The sequence below is a fragment of the Berghia stephanieae genome, chromosome 5 (genome assembly GCF_034508935.2).
Source record: "Berghia stephanieae isolate SIO BIC M18660-M18661 chromosome 5, UCSD_Bste_1.3, whole genome shotgun sequence".
In the NCBI taxonomy this organism is placed as follows: domain Eukaryota; kingdom Metazoa; phylum Mollusca; class Gastropoda; order Nudibranchia; family Aeolidiidae; genus Berghia; species Berghia stephanieae.
The window spans coordinates 22,273,943-22,291,538 of NC_088364.1; the positions used below are offsets into that span (position 1 = coordinate 22,273,943).

Consider the following 17,596-nt stretch of genomic DNA (forward strand, 5'->3'; position numbering starts at 1 on the left):
CTACTACTCCTACTACTACTACTACTACTACTACTACTACTACTACTACTACTACTACTACTACTACTACTACTACTACTACTACTACTACGACTACTACTACTACTATTACTTCTATATACTACTAATACTATTACTTTGATCAAATGATGGGAAATTCGCAAAGTATGTAATATGCAGAGACAAGTTAAATACTTCTAAAATGGTTCTAAAAAATTCATTTTGAACCAAATACCGTTCTTAAAGCTGCCCACTTTTTAATTCAAGACTCGTGCAAAATAATAAAGAAAAAAAAAGATCATTATAAACTTTATAAATCAAAACAGAGTAATTTAGTTATTATAAAGGGAAATAACCCATTTATGTTAAGTTAATTAGCAATACAGTTTTTAATTGAAGGCTTCATAGTCAAAGATGTTGGTTCAATTAAATTTTCACTTAGAATTTTCTATTTAATAAGTGGCAAAAGTTTAAATGGGGTCTGAGACTATTTAAAGTATAAAACAAGCTTAAATACATAATTCTATGCAAATCCTCAAAAATGTATGAGAAAAATATTGGTGAAAACCGGCATTATATAAGCAACTGAAATGATAACTATAGTATTGAATGTGATGTATCATTCATTCAGAAACACGGTCAACAGTTGGTGTACGACACGTGTGTATCAATGCATCAAATGTATCATCAATATCATTCATATCACACATCTTTTAAAAAAAAATCGTATCCGCGTATTCGGGGTCCAAAAATCGTACTAAAATACGATTAATCGTACTGGTTGGCAGGTCTGCATGTGCAACTATCCAGAATTTCAAATTAAACATTCACTGAATTTATGGAGACTTATCAAGCTAGTAGAAGGTAGGAAAATCCTGCAATTCCAATAAAAATCTTCTGTCTGGCTACTCAGATTCTCATCTAGGTGGAGACGGAATATAATGACATTCAACTTTTAGCCTTTTTCCCCCCTTTTTTGTTACAAACTGTTGACGTTTTGCAATTATCTCATTTTACTCAATATTCCTATATTGTCATATTTTGGACCTCAAAGCGTATCAAAATATGAGAAATCATACTGGTTGGCAAGTCTGCTAAATTTGTTGTCCTGAAATTTGTGATGGGGTTCTCTATACTGTATCTAGTGGAATTTTGGTTTTATTAGAACACGACTTTACAAATACAGCTTCACAGTTGGTCTTTACTTCTACAGGGTGTGGGTTGAAATTATTGTCAACAACTATCAGTACTTGCCTTTGGCAAACTCAATCTTATCTGATTGGTAAATTTATTCATTTGTCAAATATCTAATGGAATTAATTTTATAGTTCAGCAAGACATTAGAATCTCTTGCAACATTAATTAAAACACAACATTGCTGCGTAAGCAACCATCTTGCAATAGAGATAAAGATAAAGGGAGTAAATCTGACTCATGAATGAACAACACAAAACAAACGACGTTTCGGCCCTTTTCAAGTAAATATCATCTTGCTCTTGAGGACCAATGAGAGAGAAGGATTCAAGGGGTTCCCATTGGTAACTATGCATGGCCTACTTCTGTTAACCTAACTGGAATTTGACAAGGCTCTTTTCAAGAATTTAATTTGACCACAAGATGGAGTCAAAGGGCTAAAAATAGCATTGCAAAAATAGAAATGGATATCTCCTTTAGGAAAAAGTACCAGTTTACCAAATCAGCCTTACTCTACTGGGAATATTTTAGGATAACCTTTTCTTGTGGTTATCTTTTTGCTTTGGCACTGCCACATTCACAACTTTTCAGCTCTCTAACTTGCAGCACCATTATTTCGATTCAATTCGATTCAGAGACAAAAACCAACAGAAATGTCAATACTATAAATAAAAAGTTGCTCACCTCTACAGCTCTTGGACTTGCATTGGGAGCAACAACCATTTCAGATTGAAGAACAGGAGAAATCTTTGTCTCTGTGGTGATCGAACCATCAGGCGAGTGTCTGCATTAAAGTAATAAAAATAGAATCAACAAGTGACAATTAATCCTTCAACATATATACCGAGTGGCTCAGAATAACAGTCCCCTGTTTCAAGGTCTCCACTTCTTTACTATATTACCTAAATAGTTGAAATTCTCATGGCAAAAAAATCAAATTGATTTAACAGTTTGGTTGATTACAATCGCTTGAAGTGTGAATTACTTTCGCATAAAAAAAAGAACCCATATATGAGCATTGTTTCAAAAAGAAGCATTCCTCTGTATAGGCTGTGTCACATAAGCATTGCATTCTCACAGAACCTCATGGTATCATGTTTTGTCTCCATTAAAGGATTCCCAGAGACCTTTTCCATCAAAATGACTGCTTCGTTTTACACAGAGCATGTACAGAGAGACATGTTGCCTGCTTGCAAAAAGCTTTATCTTTATCCTAAAAATGATTTCATTTTTTTTCCAATACCGACCTCTAGGAATGCCACGAGTTTCTGCATCTCTAATGACCAGAAGGTTCATGGATAAAAAAAGTTAGCCACCAAAGTCTCCAGACTGCAATCCACTGGATTATCACTTCTGGAATTCCCTTTCAACAAAAGTTTATGAAAACCAGATACAACCATTAAGCATTTTTGACAGAATTTCAGGAGAAAATAAAATCTGTTTGACAGAGGTACTCTTTTGCAGTGATTCTTCCCTGTCTGCGTCAAGTTGTTAAAAACCAAGGCAGTGCCATAAAAATGTATCTTATATGAATATATCACATTTCATAAAATATTTCTTGGTAAAAGTGATATGAACTGTTTTTCTTTTATTCAATATTTAGTTAATTTTATTTTCCAATCGAGAAGAATTCCTGCCAAACTCCCACCATAATCAATTGAAACAAAAAAGATGCACATTTAATTTAATGAAACCAAAAATTTGCCTATTTTGCCTTGGCCATTTCAACAACACTTAAACACTTATAATTGTTGAAATTATTTGAAATTAAACATAATAAAAATTTATATTTGTAGAATACTTATTTAAAAATTGCAGCAATCTGGTTTAAATAGAGGAGACACACTAGACTGCCAAACAGGGTACAGTTATTCTGAGCCACCAGGTATACTTCCCATTACCAATTCTATTACTTGTTTTTTTGTTTTTAAGGGTTTTACGGCGCTTGCAACACATTAAGGTCATATCAGCGCCAGTAAAAAGGAAGAAAATGGGATAGTTAAAAGTTCTAGAATTACAATTAAAGCACAAAAGAAAAGGTAAGACAAAGGGGAACTGGTTCAAATAGGGAACAGATGTAGATTCCAAGAGCACACCGTTAAAGTACTTAGTTTGAGATCACCTAAAAGTCTCATCCAGACACAAGCACAGGTCCCAACTAAGAGGAATACACTCAAATGTTTACCAATCATATAATATAATATGTAAACTAAACATAATACAATGCATAACAGAGAGATGATTTACAAGGAAAAAAAGATCATCTCCCAAAACTATAACTATACATTCGACTGTTTCCCTCCCAGTCAAGGAACTCCGGCAAGGATCAGGACAAAACTAAGTAATCTCATTCCAAGACAATGACAGGAAACAATTGGAAAACGGGTATGGGGGGATAGAAGACACAGCATGTACCTCCCTGCCCACTATGGGAGGTCAGGATCCCCACCCAGAATTCTATTACTTAAATAGTCTTTCCAGATTAAAAATCTAGGAAAAGGAGATACTATGCTGACCAAAATTTATGACTTTATGAAACACCATAGAACAGTGAAATGAATGACAGAGCCAATTGTATATTAATTTCATTGACTTTGAGAAAGCATTCGACAGTCTACACAGAGAGAGCATCTGGAATATCACGGAATATCCCAACACCAGGGATGCCACCAGGCAAATTTTAAAAAGCCTGAAAACTTGCGCGGACGAGATACAAATCAATGGCAAGGGCTTTGTAGAGATTTGAAAAATATCAAATTTGGAATATTGTTTCAGTAATTATTATTGCAATTGAGAGCAAATAACACACAAAAGAAAGGAGAGTTGACAGTTTTCAAATTGATAAAATAAGGTGCTGAAAACAAAATATAGACAAATTAATATCAATAGCTATCAGGGGTGAGAATGACTGGTCACTCAAATTCACTGAGATAAGATCCAAAATTTGTCTCGCAGCAATTTCTGACACAACTCGGAGAATTTCAAAAGTTGAAAGTGTAATTACATTTGGTGGTTGTAGTAGGGATGATGATGTGGTGGTGGTTGTAGTAGTAGTGGTGGTAGAGATGATGTGGTAGTGATTATAGTAGTACTGGTCGTACGGATGATTGTGTGGTGGTGGTTGTAGTAGCTGTGGTAGGAATGATGATGTAGTGGTAGTTGTAGTAGTAGTGGTGGTCGGGATGATGTGGTGTTATTTGTAGTAGTAGTGGTGCTAGGGATGATGGTGTGGTGGTGGTTGTAGTAGGAGTGGTGGTAGGGATGATGTAGTGGTAGTTGTAGTAGTACTGGTGGTAGGGATGATGTGGTGTTATTTGTAGTAGTGGTGGTGCTAGGGATGATGGTGTGGTGGTGGTTGTAGTAGTGGTAGTAGGGTTGATGATGTGGTGGTAGTTGTAGTAGTAGTGGTGGTAGGGATGATGTGGTGTTATTTGTAGTAGTAGTGGTGCTAGGGATGATGGTGTGGTGGTGGTTGTAGCAGGAGTGGTGGTAGGGATGATGTGGTAGTGGTGGTAGGGATGATGATGTGGTGGTGATTGTAGTAGTAGTAGTAGTAGTAGTAGTAGTAGTAGTGGTCTTAGAGATGATGATGTGATGGTGGTTGTAGTAGTAGTGGTGGTAGGGATGATGATGTGGTGTTGGTTGTACTAGTGGTGGTCTTTTAGAGATAATTGTGTGGTGGTGGTTGTAATAGTTGTGGTAGGAATGATGATGTGGTGGTAGTTGTAGTAGTACTGGTGGTAGGGATGATGTGGTGTTATTTGTAGTAGTAGTGTTGGTAGGGATGATGATGTGGTGGTGGTTGTAATAGTAGTGGTGGTAGAGATGATGTAGTGGCTTTGGTGAGTGTTTTTTATTCAGTGATAATAATAGCAATTTGTCAAAAAGGAGGAAAATGTCTCCGTCTATCGGTCAAACGCAAGCAAAGTGTAAAAATAACAGGAACATAGTTTTGTATTGGTATTATGTAATATATTCCTATTACTAGTATAAATCCATTCTTATCATTAAACATAAATTTACTTTTTGTAAACATTTAATGAATTGTCCTTTCCACATGTTAAAGGCCTACAATGTTATTCAAATAAAAGGCCAGAAAGTGTTGTTTTGTTTTGATTTTTACTTTACTAGTAAAAAGCCCGCAATTTCGCGGGGAAAGAACTATTTTCATTCGATACTGTACTCACCATCATTTAATGAGGGCAGATTGGTAAACAACGTTGTCTGTGTAATTTGGTATATCTTCGGTTGATTTTTCTGTGTGGCCCAACATGAAGTGTAAGCCACTATAGCCTCTGACCCGTGACACAGCAACATACAGTTGTCCGTGTGTGAATACCGGTTGTGGTAAGAAAATCCCCACCTTGCTTAATGTCTGCCCCTGAGACTTGTTAATTGTCATTGCATATGACAATTTTACCGGAAACTGTCTTCTATTTATAATAAATGGTAAGCCTGAATCAGTTGTTGTCGTCAGATTGATTCTAGGGATAAACACTAATTCGCCAGCTCTACTCCCGGTAATTATCTTGGCTTCTAATACTTTTGAACCTTATTTAATTATTAACAAACGGGTGCCATTTAGGAGGCCTGATTTAGGATTTATATTTCTAAGCAGCATGACTGACGTGTTGGCTTTCAAATGTAATGCATGTGGAGGAAGTCCGGGAGGTGTAAGTTCGTTCAAGAATTCAATCGGGTATAAGTTGATGTCAGAGTCACTTTGAATGGAATCAGCACTGCGGTAAATTTGTTCAGTTGATGAGGTCAACCTGGACAGAACGGCTACATTTATTTTGTCAACATTTTCATGGGTTGTAGTCAAAATTGCTCTCTCTCTGATAGATAACGTTCATCCGCAAAGTTCAGATTCAAATCATTGTATACAGCATTTATCAAGCATTCTGGGTCATTTTCAGGAAGGCATAGCGCTGTAGGTAATTTAAAAGAATACTTTCCTATTTCGCTGAAAACCGGCTCTGTACCATTTCCGATGCGGAGAAGCCAATTTGCAAAACAGTTATTGTCATCAGTAACCCTCATGTTATTGTTCATGTGAAAAATGGTGACAAAATTCCAAATAATTGACTTGTTAAGTGTGACACTTAATATATCGGCTTCACTTCCTTTGTTAACAACAGGTAGAATTTGCCGAAAATCCTATCCAAGTACAACCACTTTGCCCCCAAAAGGTTTTGAACTGCCTGTTATGTCACAAAATGTCCTGCTCACACATTCAAACACACGCCTGTCCATCATAGGTGCTTCATCCCAAATTATGGGAGAACTACTCTTCAGTAACTTAGCTGTGTCTGATTGGCGACTGATGCTACAGGTGCTGTTATCCGTTATTGGAATTGGAATTTTGAACGTTGAATGTGCTGTTCTACCACCGTGCTGACAAAAGATCAAAGGTGAAAATACAAATTTAAAGAATACTGGGGATGTAGGAGCTTTCGGAATGTCTCCCCTTTACTTAACTTATGGAAAAACAAACACCCTAGCACCTTTAATAACACTTATGACTAACCTCTCGAGCTAACCCTAATAGTAAAAAAAGAATCAAAATGGCGACTGAAATACCTTCATGTGATCAAGTGAATAATATCACTATGAATGCCATGATTTGCTGAAAAATGCCAACACACACACACACACACACACACACACATGTATACACCACACACAACACACACACACAAACATACACACACACACACACACAAACATATCATAACAAAACTGATCACCGCTAAATCAACAACACAACGGAAGAAATAATAATACTTGATGTCATAAATAGATGACGCAAATTGACAACTTTTAACAGTGTCAAAATTAGTTGATTTTGGGAGCCAAGTGTCGTCGATACATATTTTATGATATTATCTGATTGACTCAACGAACTTTCAAACTGACTTTAAATTATAAAAGGAAATCAAGTTATCTGTTTATCTATCTGTAAAAAATACATTTCTAATTTTCAAATCTTTCAGTAGAGTTGTGCGCCGTATCAATTTTTTTATTGACTCAAATAAGCACAATGTTCTCCACAATGCTATATTTTTTTAAGAAAGGATAAACCAGGCTACAATATCTTTTATTTTTTACCGAAACCTAGTGGTTATTCAGCTCACAAATTTAAAGCCATAGTCAACAGGTAAAAAGAAAGAAGAATAAACTAAGCCAATCACCATTGCTTTATCCTAGGCTAATGAATTATCTCTGTATAACCACCAGATGATTTAATGGATGGTTGCAAAAGAAAAAAACAAAGAAAAAAAGACAGAGAGAGAGAGAGAGAGAGAGAGAGAGAGAGAGAGAGAGAGAGAGAGAGAGAGAGAGAGATTTGTCCCTCCCCTTTCCCTTCATCCATCAACTTGCTAATCAAAGAACACCACTGGTCGTCTGTGTCAATTGTGACATCTGGTGCCATTCAGTCTGGCCCGACGTCATAAAAACGGGACCGTCACTAAATTTCACGAGACTATTGCACAGGTGTCAAAATATGACATAAGACATAATGGTGATTTTGTGGTTTTGAGGGAAATGTTTTACACGGCAAATTCAGCGGAAGATTTCTGTGAAATTCTCAAAATCACTGTTTATTTATCAAAAAAAAATAATTTTTTTTTTTTTTTTTTTTTTTTTGGAATAGTGACGATGGACAAAAACCGGAGGTTCCGGATTAAAACCGGCTGGTGGTAAAAAAACCGGATTTCCGGCTAAAACCGGAAAAGTGGCATCCCTGCAACACCTAAATGAGCTTGTTAAGAGTTTTTTATAATAACCTATAACGCCCGGGATAGCTGTGAAAATTTCTAAATTAAAACTGGTGTTAGGCAAGGATGTGTGTGATGTTAGCAACCATTTTTACTATAGGGTAATGAAACAGACAAAAGAGTACCAAAATAAAGAGATTTGATGGACACTTTTCTCTTCACTTAGAAGATGTGCACTTTGTAGACGACATAGCCCTTTTTGGCACACACACACACACACACACACACACACACACACACACACACACACACACACATACAAGAGAAATCATTAAGACTCAACTCTTTCGGCTAGCAAATATATATAGAACAACAATCACAAAATAATGAAGAATTCATATATCTAGGCTGCCTTATTACAAGGACTGATGGACTTGAGAGACATTAATAGAGGCATTAATAAAGCAAGGAAAACATTTACATACTGAATAATGTTTGGAGAGCAAATGGTAGAAATTCAAGATTTACCAAAGTTGTATTGTTTCAACACTTCTAAATGGATCTGAATGTTGGAGGTTGACAGATAGCGACATGAACAAACTGTCTGCATTTCATACAAAGTACCTCAAAAGGATCATGAACATTTACTGGTCGAATAGAATTAAACGTGAAAGTCTGCAAGATCAATGTGGAATGGATGGCATGAAGGACATAACCAATAAAAAGGTGGTGATGGGTAGTACCGTAGTTCATGTTATGAGAAAGGAGGAGGGAAACATCAGCAAAACTGTCCTACACTGGACACAGAAGGAAAGAGAAGATAAGGAAGGCCCTGAGCAACTTGGAGGAGAACAGTGGAGGGAGAGATGAAAGAATTCCCTGAAGACGGTGGCCCGACATGCCAACCGGCTTAATGGGCCGTAAGTAAGTATGCAAAATTTTATTTTAATTTGGTTCTACTAAGTATGCATACCTGACAGTGACAACAGTGGATTTGAATGGCTGAGTGACATCCTTTACCACAGGTCTGGGTATGACCTCATCTGGAGTAGCATCAGACTGAATATCTGTTGAGTCCACAATTGTCTGAAATAAAGAATGATTTTATGGGAAGACTTTCAATGGATAAAAGATACGCTTTTAATTTTAAAATAGTCTAATGCTAAAAAAACAAAAAACACAATAAATACCCCATGCATGGGAAGTGAAACATTTACTATTTAGCATCAATACAACTTCCAAATTGTAAGCAATAGTGCAAGCAGTGTATCGTATGACTCTCAATACTTTGCATATTCAAAGAGTCTGCAATAATTCAAATCAGCCAAAAAATTATTGGTGAAAGCAATGAAACAATCCATTGAAAAACCTATCAATGGCCTACATTATCTGATGCAAGCAAACAATACGATGACCTGAAGACTCCAACACAGTAATGCTCAGAATAATGCAATTATACTCCTGAAGTCTTGAAAAGAGCAACAATCTACCATTATAAATCACAATATATCATCAACAAGTGACTTGAAACTTACTGCATTATCCTTATCTTTCTTTTCAAGAGTTCCTTTGTTGCTTTCTTTGTCTGTGTCCATTTCTTTTTGGTATTCAATGGGACATTGAACCATAATTCTGATTTGGAAAAAAAAAAAAAAGGGGGGGGGGGGGGGGGTTAAATGTAGTTTACATTTTAACAAACACTTTCCTTTGCCTTTTAATGAAAAAATTTTACCAATCTACCCCTATTAAACCCACCACCATCCCAAATCCCCCCCTTAAACATCAATCCTATTCATATTTATTTATATTTAACCCAAATTAAAATAAAACAAGCGCTTCCTCAATTACTTTAACTAAACAAACTCCACCTTTCTTAACTTATGCATTGCAAAGACACAGATTAACAATAGTTCTAACACTACCATACACTTGACAACTCAGCATTAGCATTGTCTGCCAATACTCATAGAAGCATGTGGATGTGCGAGCAGTTTTTAAAATATTATGTTTCCAACTCCTAGTGGTTTATGGTGTATACCAGATGAGATGGGCAATGTTCCCTTCCTTATGTTTTTAGCTTCTGGTGACAAATAAGTGCACGCCTTTGCCTATGTTTTCTAATGATATAGTAGCTCAATTTCAATAACTCTTTTTTGGCATAGAAATAAATCAATTACACTTAACAGTAAACTCAAACAAAGAAAGAATTTATGCTGCGAAAAGATATTTATCCAATCTTTATTAACATTGATCTAGGTCTAATCATAGTCAAGGCTAAAAGACTATCTGCCACAGCCTGTATTTAGATTATAATTAGGACGGGACACCAATTCAAAATAATAATGCAATCAATTTTATGAAAAAGAAAACAGAGGGAAAGTGCAATTATTAAACTCAGGCGGCAATATTTGGATAAAACAAAAATATGGTAATGTTTTTGAAATCAACTTTTACTGCAAATCAGAAAATATAAATAATCTACTAATAATTCTGGATGAAACATCTACACAGATTAAAATAAGAAATCTTACTTGCTGTCTTTGTGACCTTTTTTGTCAAGAGCAAAAACTGCAGGCGGACCTGATGAAATCTGGAGATGAACACCTGAAACAGAATCAATATTATTCAATTCAATATACAATATGAACTGTTCTCTCCTCCCACCAGTATTAATTTTTCTTCAGACCAATGGGCCCTTTCATACAGTATTGCAAGATGCCATCACCCAGGAATTCTAAAAGGGAATGTGAAAAATCCATTAAACATAAAATTTTCAAAAAAAAAAACAAAACAAAAAAATCCAAAGTCTTCAACATGAAAGGTTAATGTTTAAAGAAAAATTAATTGACTGAGATTAAAATGGGGTTCTGGTATAAGTACAATACCTTATTTTCAAAGGAAAAGGGGTGATGTTGAGGCAATGAAAATGGTTAAAGATCAATGAGAAAAGATTTTGAGTCTTGAGATTCTCATTAAGCCAAATAACTCTGGGTGAATCACATTTTGTTCTATATTCCTCTGAATTCCTCATTCCTGCTGATTTCGCGCATTAATTTTTTTTTCTCATAAGATATCAAGCTAATCATTTTTTGTTTTTAAAGAAAAACCTCCAAAAAATATTTGTTTTCACTACAAAGCCAAAATTATCAATGAAAAAATAGTAATTTTTTAAAATACACAATGAAGTCAGAGGGACCTTCATCTTAATATTTTATTTTTTTTTGGAAAAATAAAATTTGTTGGTTTGTTTCTTGAAGAATCAAAGTAGGACAATCATAGCATAAACATTTTAGTCCTAAATGATTGCAAAGAAAGAGGCAAAATCTGCACCAAAGAACAAACCATTAAAAGATAGAAATATTCTCAATGAACATAGGAAAATATATTGAAAGGATCATTGTTATTTTTTATGTAAAATAGATATCTTCCAGATTCTGTAAGGGGTACATATGTTTTGACAACACTTCCCAAACTTACAGTTTTCAAATCACCAAGAATATTTGAGTCTATATACTGACCTCCATTTGAAGGCAAACAATCAATGCCATTGAGTATAGTTTTCATCTTTCTGTTTCATTAATTCTGGTAGACTTTATTTTCGTGGTCATTTTAATTCATCAGCTGTGATCTGAAATGTTACTGCTACTCTCTAAATTTCTAATTTCTTCAGCTGGTAGTAGAAGATCTTTTGATCATATCACATCTCCACTTTGCAGTTATATAACCACTCAATGAAAGTCTCATCAGCCTTGTGAATAATCTCATTTCCTCCAGATGGTGTTGTATTCAGCAGGTAAATCATTAAAATCTCTGAAGTTCACCATGATTGAAAATCAAACAAATAAAATTGCTGATCTTTGCCACCAAGTTGTGTTGGGAAACAAAGTCCAATAAAGAACGTCCATAAAATACAATTCGTTTCACTAGATGAACCCTTGGGATAATAAATTAAGAAACGAGGGAGCAGGCCTCGATGTAAGATAAAAATCTGAACAAGTGTGTATGAAAGTTGTCAAAGCAAGAAAGAAAAATACAAGAAAAAAAACACCCCAAAAAATCACTCTACTTCAACTATCCCAGTCGAGGGAGACTGATTTTTTGGGATAGTTTTTTCTTGTATTTTTCTTTCTTGCTTGATCTAGCAGCTTTCATACACACTTGTTCAGATCTGTACCTTGGGAAATTAACTTGATGATTTTATGCTAACCCATGAGAATCATGGTTCTTCAGGATTCTTAATCACACAAAACAAAAATAATACAAGACATTATTACCTTCACTGTTGAGAGGTGGGACGACCTGACCATTCAAGGCTTCAATCAAGGAAATTGCCTCATAACCTGGAGGAACCCCTTCTTGATTGACAGGATTATCTTCTGGTTCAGACTGCAATTGGTAAAATGAGGCAACAAGTTATAAACTATAATTTCTTTACATTACAGAATTTCTCAACTTAAAACTTGAGCTTCTTTTCTTCATTTTAGCATAAATGTGATTGTATCCAGTGATCCAGTAGACCTGCCACAGCCAATAAACAAAAAATTCGAATTTCAAAAAACCACAACTGTATTCACCAAAAAGGCATGATCTCCAACCTACTTTATATGAATTGTCACTAGAATGACTTAAGTGTAGTGTAGTTCAATTTGGCCTACCATCCAATTCTGAGTAAAATACAACAATATTTGAATCATTTTCCCACTCAACTCTTTGTTTAAAAATCCAAATCTGGAGGGGAAAATTAAAATTTTGCCATACTTGGCCTCTCAAAAATTACGTACACACTGAATAAATCGTTATAATGGGGTAAGGACTATAAAAATATAGCACAAAACAAACAAACAAACAAAAAGACCCACAAGTGATCAAAATGAAAAAAAAAAAAACTCACATGTGGAGTGTTATTTCCTAATGCAGTCTTCTTTCTCATGGCTCTAATTTGGAGCAAAGCTCTAAACTTGACTCGACAAATGGGACACATGCTGGCTTGATAACGCAGTGAGTCAGCACAACTACTACACAGACACAAGTGTCGACAGGGCAAAATAAGGGTGTCCCTCATATCCGACATACAGATGACACACTCAGCACCACTGTCTTCAACTTCATCATCGGGATCAACATCCTGTTTGAAAAGAAAATATATCAAAACTTTAAATAATAAAGTTTTTATACAATGCGAGAATGTAATAGTGATTAATACTACTACTACTACTACTACTACTACTACTACTACTACTACTACTACTACTACTACTACTACTACTACTACTACTACTACTACTACTACTACTACGAAGAAGAAGAAGAAGAAGAAGAAGAAGAAGAATATAGTATTTCTTCAGGGCTTCACATTTGCAAAATACTATGACATAAAATAAAAAGTATTCCCCATCAGTACAGAGAATTGATTTCTTGATTCATAGCTATAAACAACAAAAGAACATAATTTTAGAAAAAAGCATTTCAACAGTCTATTGAGGAATCATAAAGCTTTTTTCAACATATCAGTTATGTTATTTTACAATTTAAAAAAAGAAAAGAAACATCAGGTTATATGGGTAAACATGTAACAAGATCCTTACTTTCATTCGTTCCATAGTTTTGTTCTCAATACCATATATCTCTTGCAACAAATAGCAAAGTCCGTCCACAACCTGTTTTTGTTTGAGAGGCTTGATGGCATAAACACCCTCCTGGTTACGCTCCAGCACAGCATACGTAATGTGAGAATGTCCTGCATGTTCTAAAAATGCAGGAATATTAAATCTCGTCAGATAGGAATATTCAACATTCTAACATCTTTTTTATTGCAAAATATTTAAGAGTGGTATGAGACAAAAAATTCTAAAAAAAAAAAAAAATAATAATAATAATGATGATGATGATGATGATGAAAAAAGAGACAAATAATGTGCAGATTTAAAAAATACTCTTATTTCCATAAAATGTGGCTGCCTATTAATCTTATCTTCATGTTGTCTCATCAAAATATCAATCTGTAAAGTAGTTTTATATCATATTTACCAGTGGAGAACCTGTAATATCTGCGAGGAAATAAAGGCTATTACAAACAGGCACTCGTCTATTTTACTTATTATACTACCTAGACCTGTAAATGAGCTCTATAAAAATTGACTGAAACTGAAACTCTTCTTCGTAATTCGTCGTAGCGGTAAAATCCAAAGAATCAAAATGAAAGGTAAACAGCAAGCTCACTTGAGCAAAGCAATGGCAGAAAACTAATTTTTGCGGGGAATTAATTAGGCTAATTACCATTGTTCCTTATAATTAGGTATCCAATCAGTGAAGAAGCTTAGAAACGGTCAACCAGATTGTTTACAACATGAGGCAATCGAAATGTGCTTGTAGCAATCATATAACTTTCGATTTGAAGGTGTCTACATAACGAACTTCCGGTGTTCGAATTTTTCTTTTTCATACTTTTCCTGTCCTTCAAGTAAATGTGGTCAATTTTGGCTTAGACGAAACAGTGAAATTTATCGCTCGGCGGCTCAGTTAAAATTGGCTAGGACAAGTTTGGAAAGTGAAAAAATAATTTCACGAAGGCTGTGTGAAAATACACTGGGGTGTGTTCAGACACGGCAATTCTAAAAAGCGTTGCTTAGCCTTGGCAATATATCCATCGTTAATATAAATGGCCCATGAGCTATGCGATTCATGAATTCTTTCTTTATTCAATTCTTTCTTATCTTTTTTAAAATATTTGAATTTGACGAATTGACTGATTTCAGTTAATTGACTGAGAATTTACAGGTCTAAACCGTATTGTGGAAATTAACATCAATCGAGCCATCATCGATCAAAATCGATTAGGTATGAAGTGTGTAGGCGTGTGCAGATGAATTTAGCATTAGGGCAGCCAACAAGATAGCAACTCCATTCATCAAATGACCGATCATAATGCCTGAGCCAGGTTTATTCAAGAGCAATGTTTTTTTTGTTTTGTTTTTTATCCCAGGTGAGCTTATCAAATAATCCTTTTAATTAGTATCGATCATATACGTTGAATTTAAATTCAATGTGTCAGATGTTGCTGAGGCAATGGAATGATTCAAGAGCAAGGTTTTCTTTCATTCTTCATCCTAATCCTACATAATAACAATAAATTTGGCTAATTATAGTTCCAACACAGATGTCAGTGAAAGCACCTACGTCATCCTAGAGATACAATTACAATAGTTATGAAAGCAGGAAATCCTGGTCGAGTTGTGTACAATTTCATGATTAAAACAAATTAATACAAATGACATAAGACATGTATAAAGGGATGTATTAGTCTAAAACAAAACAGTTGTGTCATTTTAAAATTATTATACTACTGTACTGTGGAACATAGATCGAGACGAATGAATTTTTTGAGCCATCAGCGACCAAATTATGGCAAATCCGAAAACCAAAGGTCAAATTAAGGACTCATGAATATGCCCCACCAAATATTCTAAATAACCAATTGAATCAACGGGCAATGGGATTATCCTTAATTTAAGAGGGGCTTGCATGTTACTCGTATATCAATTTGTGAAAAATAGTTTTATAATGTTTAGATTTGTCACTAATTCTGTGCTCGATGGCAAAACTGGCTGTGCTGAACAATGTTGATCCCCAACCCTATTTCTTTTAAAGAATAGATTATGATCTTTAGTCAGAGACATCAACTAAAAACCAATACAACCCCATGATGTTACATCATTTATGAGACTCTTTAAATTGGGTTGTAAAATTTACCTAAAAACTGGCCTACTCATTCATCGAGAAAAACAATTCTTGTGATATAGATGTCAGAAGCATAAGAAGGTTAACAACTTAAAAAAAAAAATTCCTGTCTTTTCTCTTTAAAAAATCAAATGTGATATTTGTTTTACAAGTAGAATATAGTCTTTTATTTAGTAAAATCACAAATGTCAGGGTCGATGGAAAACATTTCCAAGAATACTTTAGTTAAGTTTCTTGTTTCATTTTAGGAACATTTGCATTTTTCCATTTATGGATCTTTCTCTTTATCTTTTTTTTTTAGGTTTAACTCGGTTGCCAACCTGCACTATATTGTGATCACTAAGACCAAGTAAGATACATACTTTGTCCACATGTGACAGGTGATTTGTTAAAAAAAAAAAAAAAAAAAGTTAAGGAGTCTACAACAATGCTGGAATGCTGAGACAAGAATTCAATTGAGCATGCATGTGATTTACACAGTATAAAACTCCACAGCTTGACATCTCATAGCCTCAATAATTTAATGAAGGCTTTGATTGCTTTGAGGCTACATTATAAAGAATGGATTCAAACGTGATCTAAAACAACAGAGATGAGAAAACAAATAACCATTCAAATAACAACCTGGTGGCCCCACAAACTTTTAATCAGATGACTTTGATCTAACTTTATAATTGTGACGATACGATTTTAGGGATTTTTTTGTAGTATAAGCAGTGTTGTTAAAAGAGTTTCTTTTTATATTTGCTCATCACAAAACATGAATACTGTCTTATGGTTGAAATAGCAGTTCATGGTGTAATACAGAAACTTTCTATCAAACTGTTTGGGACAAAAGTAACATTTTAATGGAGATGTCTCTTAATGTAGAGTTGTCATTAATGACAAAATGTCTCTCAGTATGATTGGTTGACAGTTTATTGCATCAAAGGATGTCTGTGCTATATTTATTCCTTAACAAAAGTCAGATCCCTGTTTATGTTACAATGACATTTAGTTGATATAGTCATATTGCAATGAGTGGTTGTACAGAGGTTCAACTCATGAACAAGTGTAAAGTTGGCACATAAACAGCACTTCGCAGAGCTGAAGGATGGACGGTTTAAAATAGCACAGTCGGAGTGGAACACTTGGCTTATCTCTTTTTAGAACTAGTTGTTTTTGAAGTGGGTCGGTGGGTTCATTGAAGAAAGTGGATAAACTGTTGCCCCAGGAACGTGAGTCAGGACTTCTATAGTCAGAGGATTTACAGGTCAATATTATTCTTGAGTCAATCTTGATCAGTGAAATGAGACTTTAAGAATTGAAAGTCATAATGAAATAAGTCATGAACAATATTTAAAGACTATCAGAATAAAAAGGAAAAAGGATAGCGTAATGTCTACTTTAAGTACTAATTACAACGGGTCCTAGACCAACAGCAACATTCAAGTTGAGGAAAAGAGTTAATGCATGTAAGGCACTATTATAATTTCTTAAAGCTGTTACCATTTTACATCTGACTGGTGAATAAAGAGCCCTCTCCAAGGACTTAACTATGCACAACTCTACATTAAGAGACATCTCCATTAAAATGTTACTTTTGTCCCAAACAGTTTGATAGAAAGTTTCTGTATTACACCATGAACTGCTATTTCAACCATAAGACAGTATTCATGTTTTGTGATGAGCAAATATAAAAAGAAACTCTTTTAACAACACTGCTTATACTACAAAAAAATCCCTAAAATCGTATCGTCACAATTATAAAATTGATTCTTACCTTCTTCCTCAACTGAACAATGAATAACAATTGGGTAAATCTCCTTTTCAAAATTGCATTGCCACTGGAGATTTTTTTTTTTTTAATATTAAATATGGGGGAGGGGAGAGAGAAAATAACAAAATGTCAACAATAATAAAAATAAAATTGTAACAATTCAAGGAATATTATGAACGAAATC

At 34.6% G+C, this 17,596-nt stretch overlaps 1 protein-coding gene across 1 annotated transcript in view; it reads right to left on the reverse strand.

The window, feature by feature from the left end:
• LOC144972601 (putative E3 ubiquitin-protein ligase MGRN1) overlaps positions 1 to 17,596 on the reverse strand; it is a 37,685-nt gene that overhangs the window by 6,087 nt on the left and 14,002 nt on the right. The window contains exons 6-13 of the mRNA XM_078914023.1: positions 17,416 to 17,479; positions 13,502 to 13,662; positions 12,808 to 13,041; positions 12,191 to 12,302; positions 10,448 to 10,520; positions 9,452 to 9,548; positions 8,890 to 9,002; positions 1,879 to 1,978 (exon numbers count right to left, since the gene is read on the reverse strand). Of these exons, the coding sequence (XP_078770149.1) occupies positions 1,879 to 1,978; positions 8,890 to 9,002; positions 9,452 to 9,548; positions 10,448 to 10,520; positions 12,191 to 12,302; positions 12,808 to 13,041; positions 13,502 to 13,662; positions 17,416 to 17,479 (954 nt within the window). The remainder of the gene's footprint in view (positions 1 to 1,878; positions 1,979 to 8,889; positions 9,003 to 9,451; positions 9,549 to 10,447; positions 10,521 to 12,190; positions 12,303 to 12,807; positions 13,042 to 13,501; positions 13,663 to 17,415; positions 17,480 to 17,596) is intronic.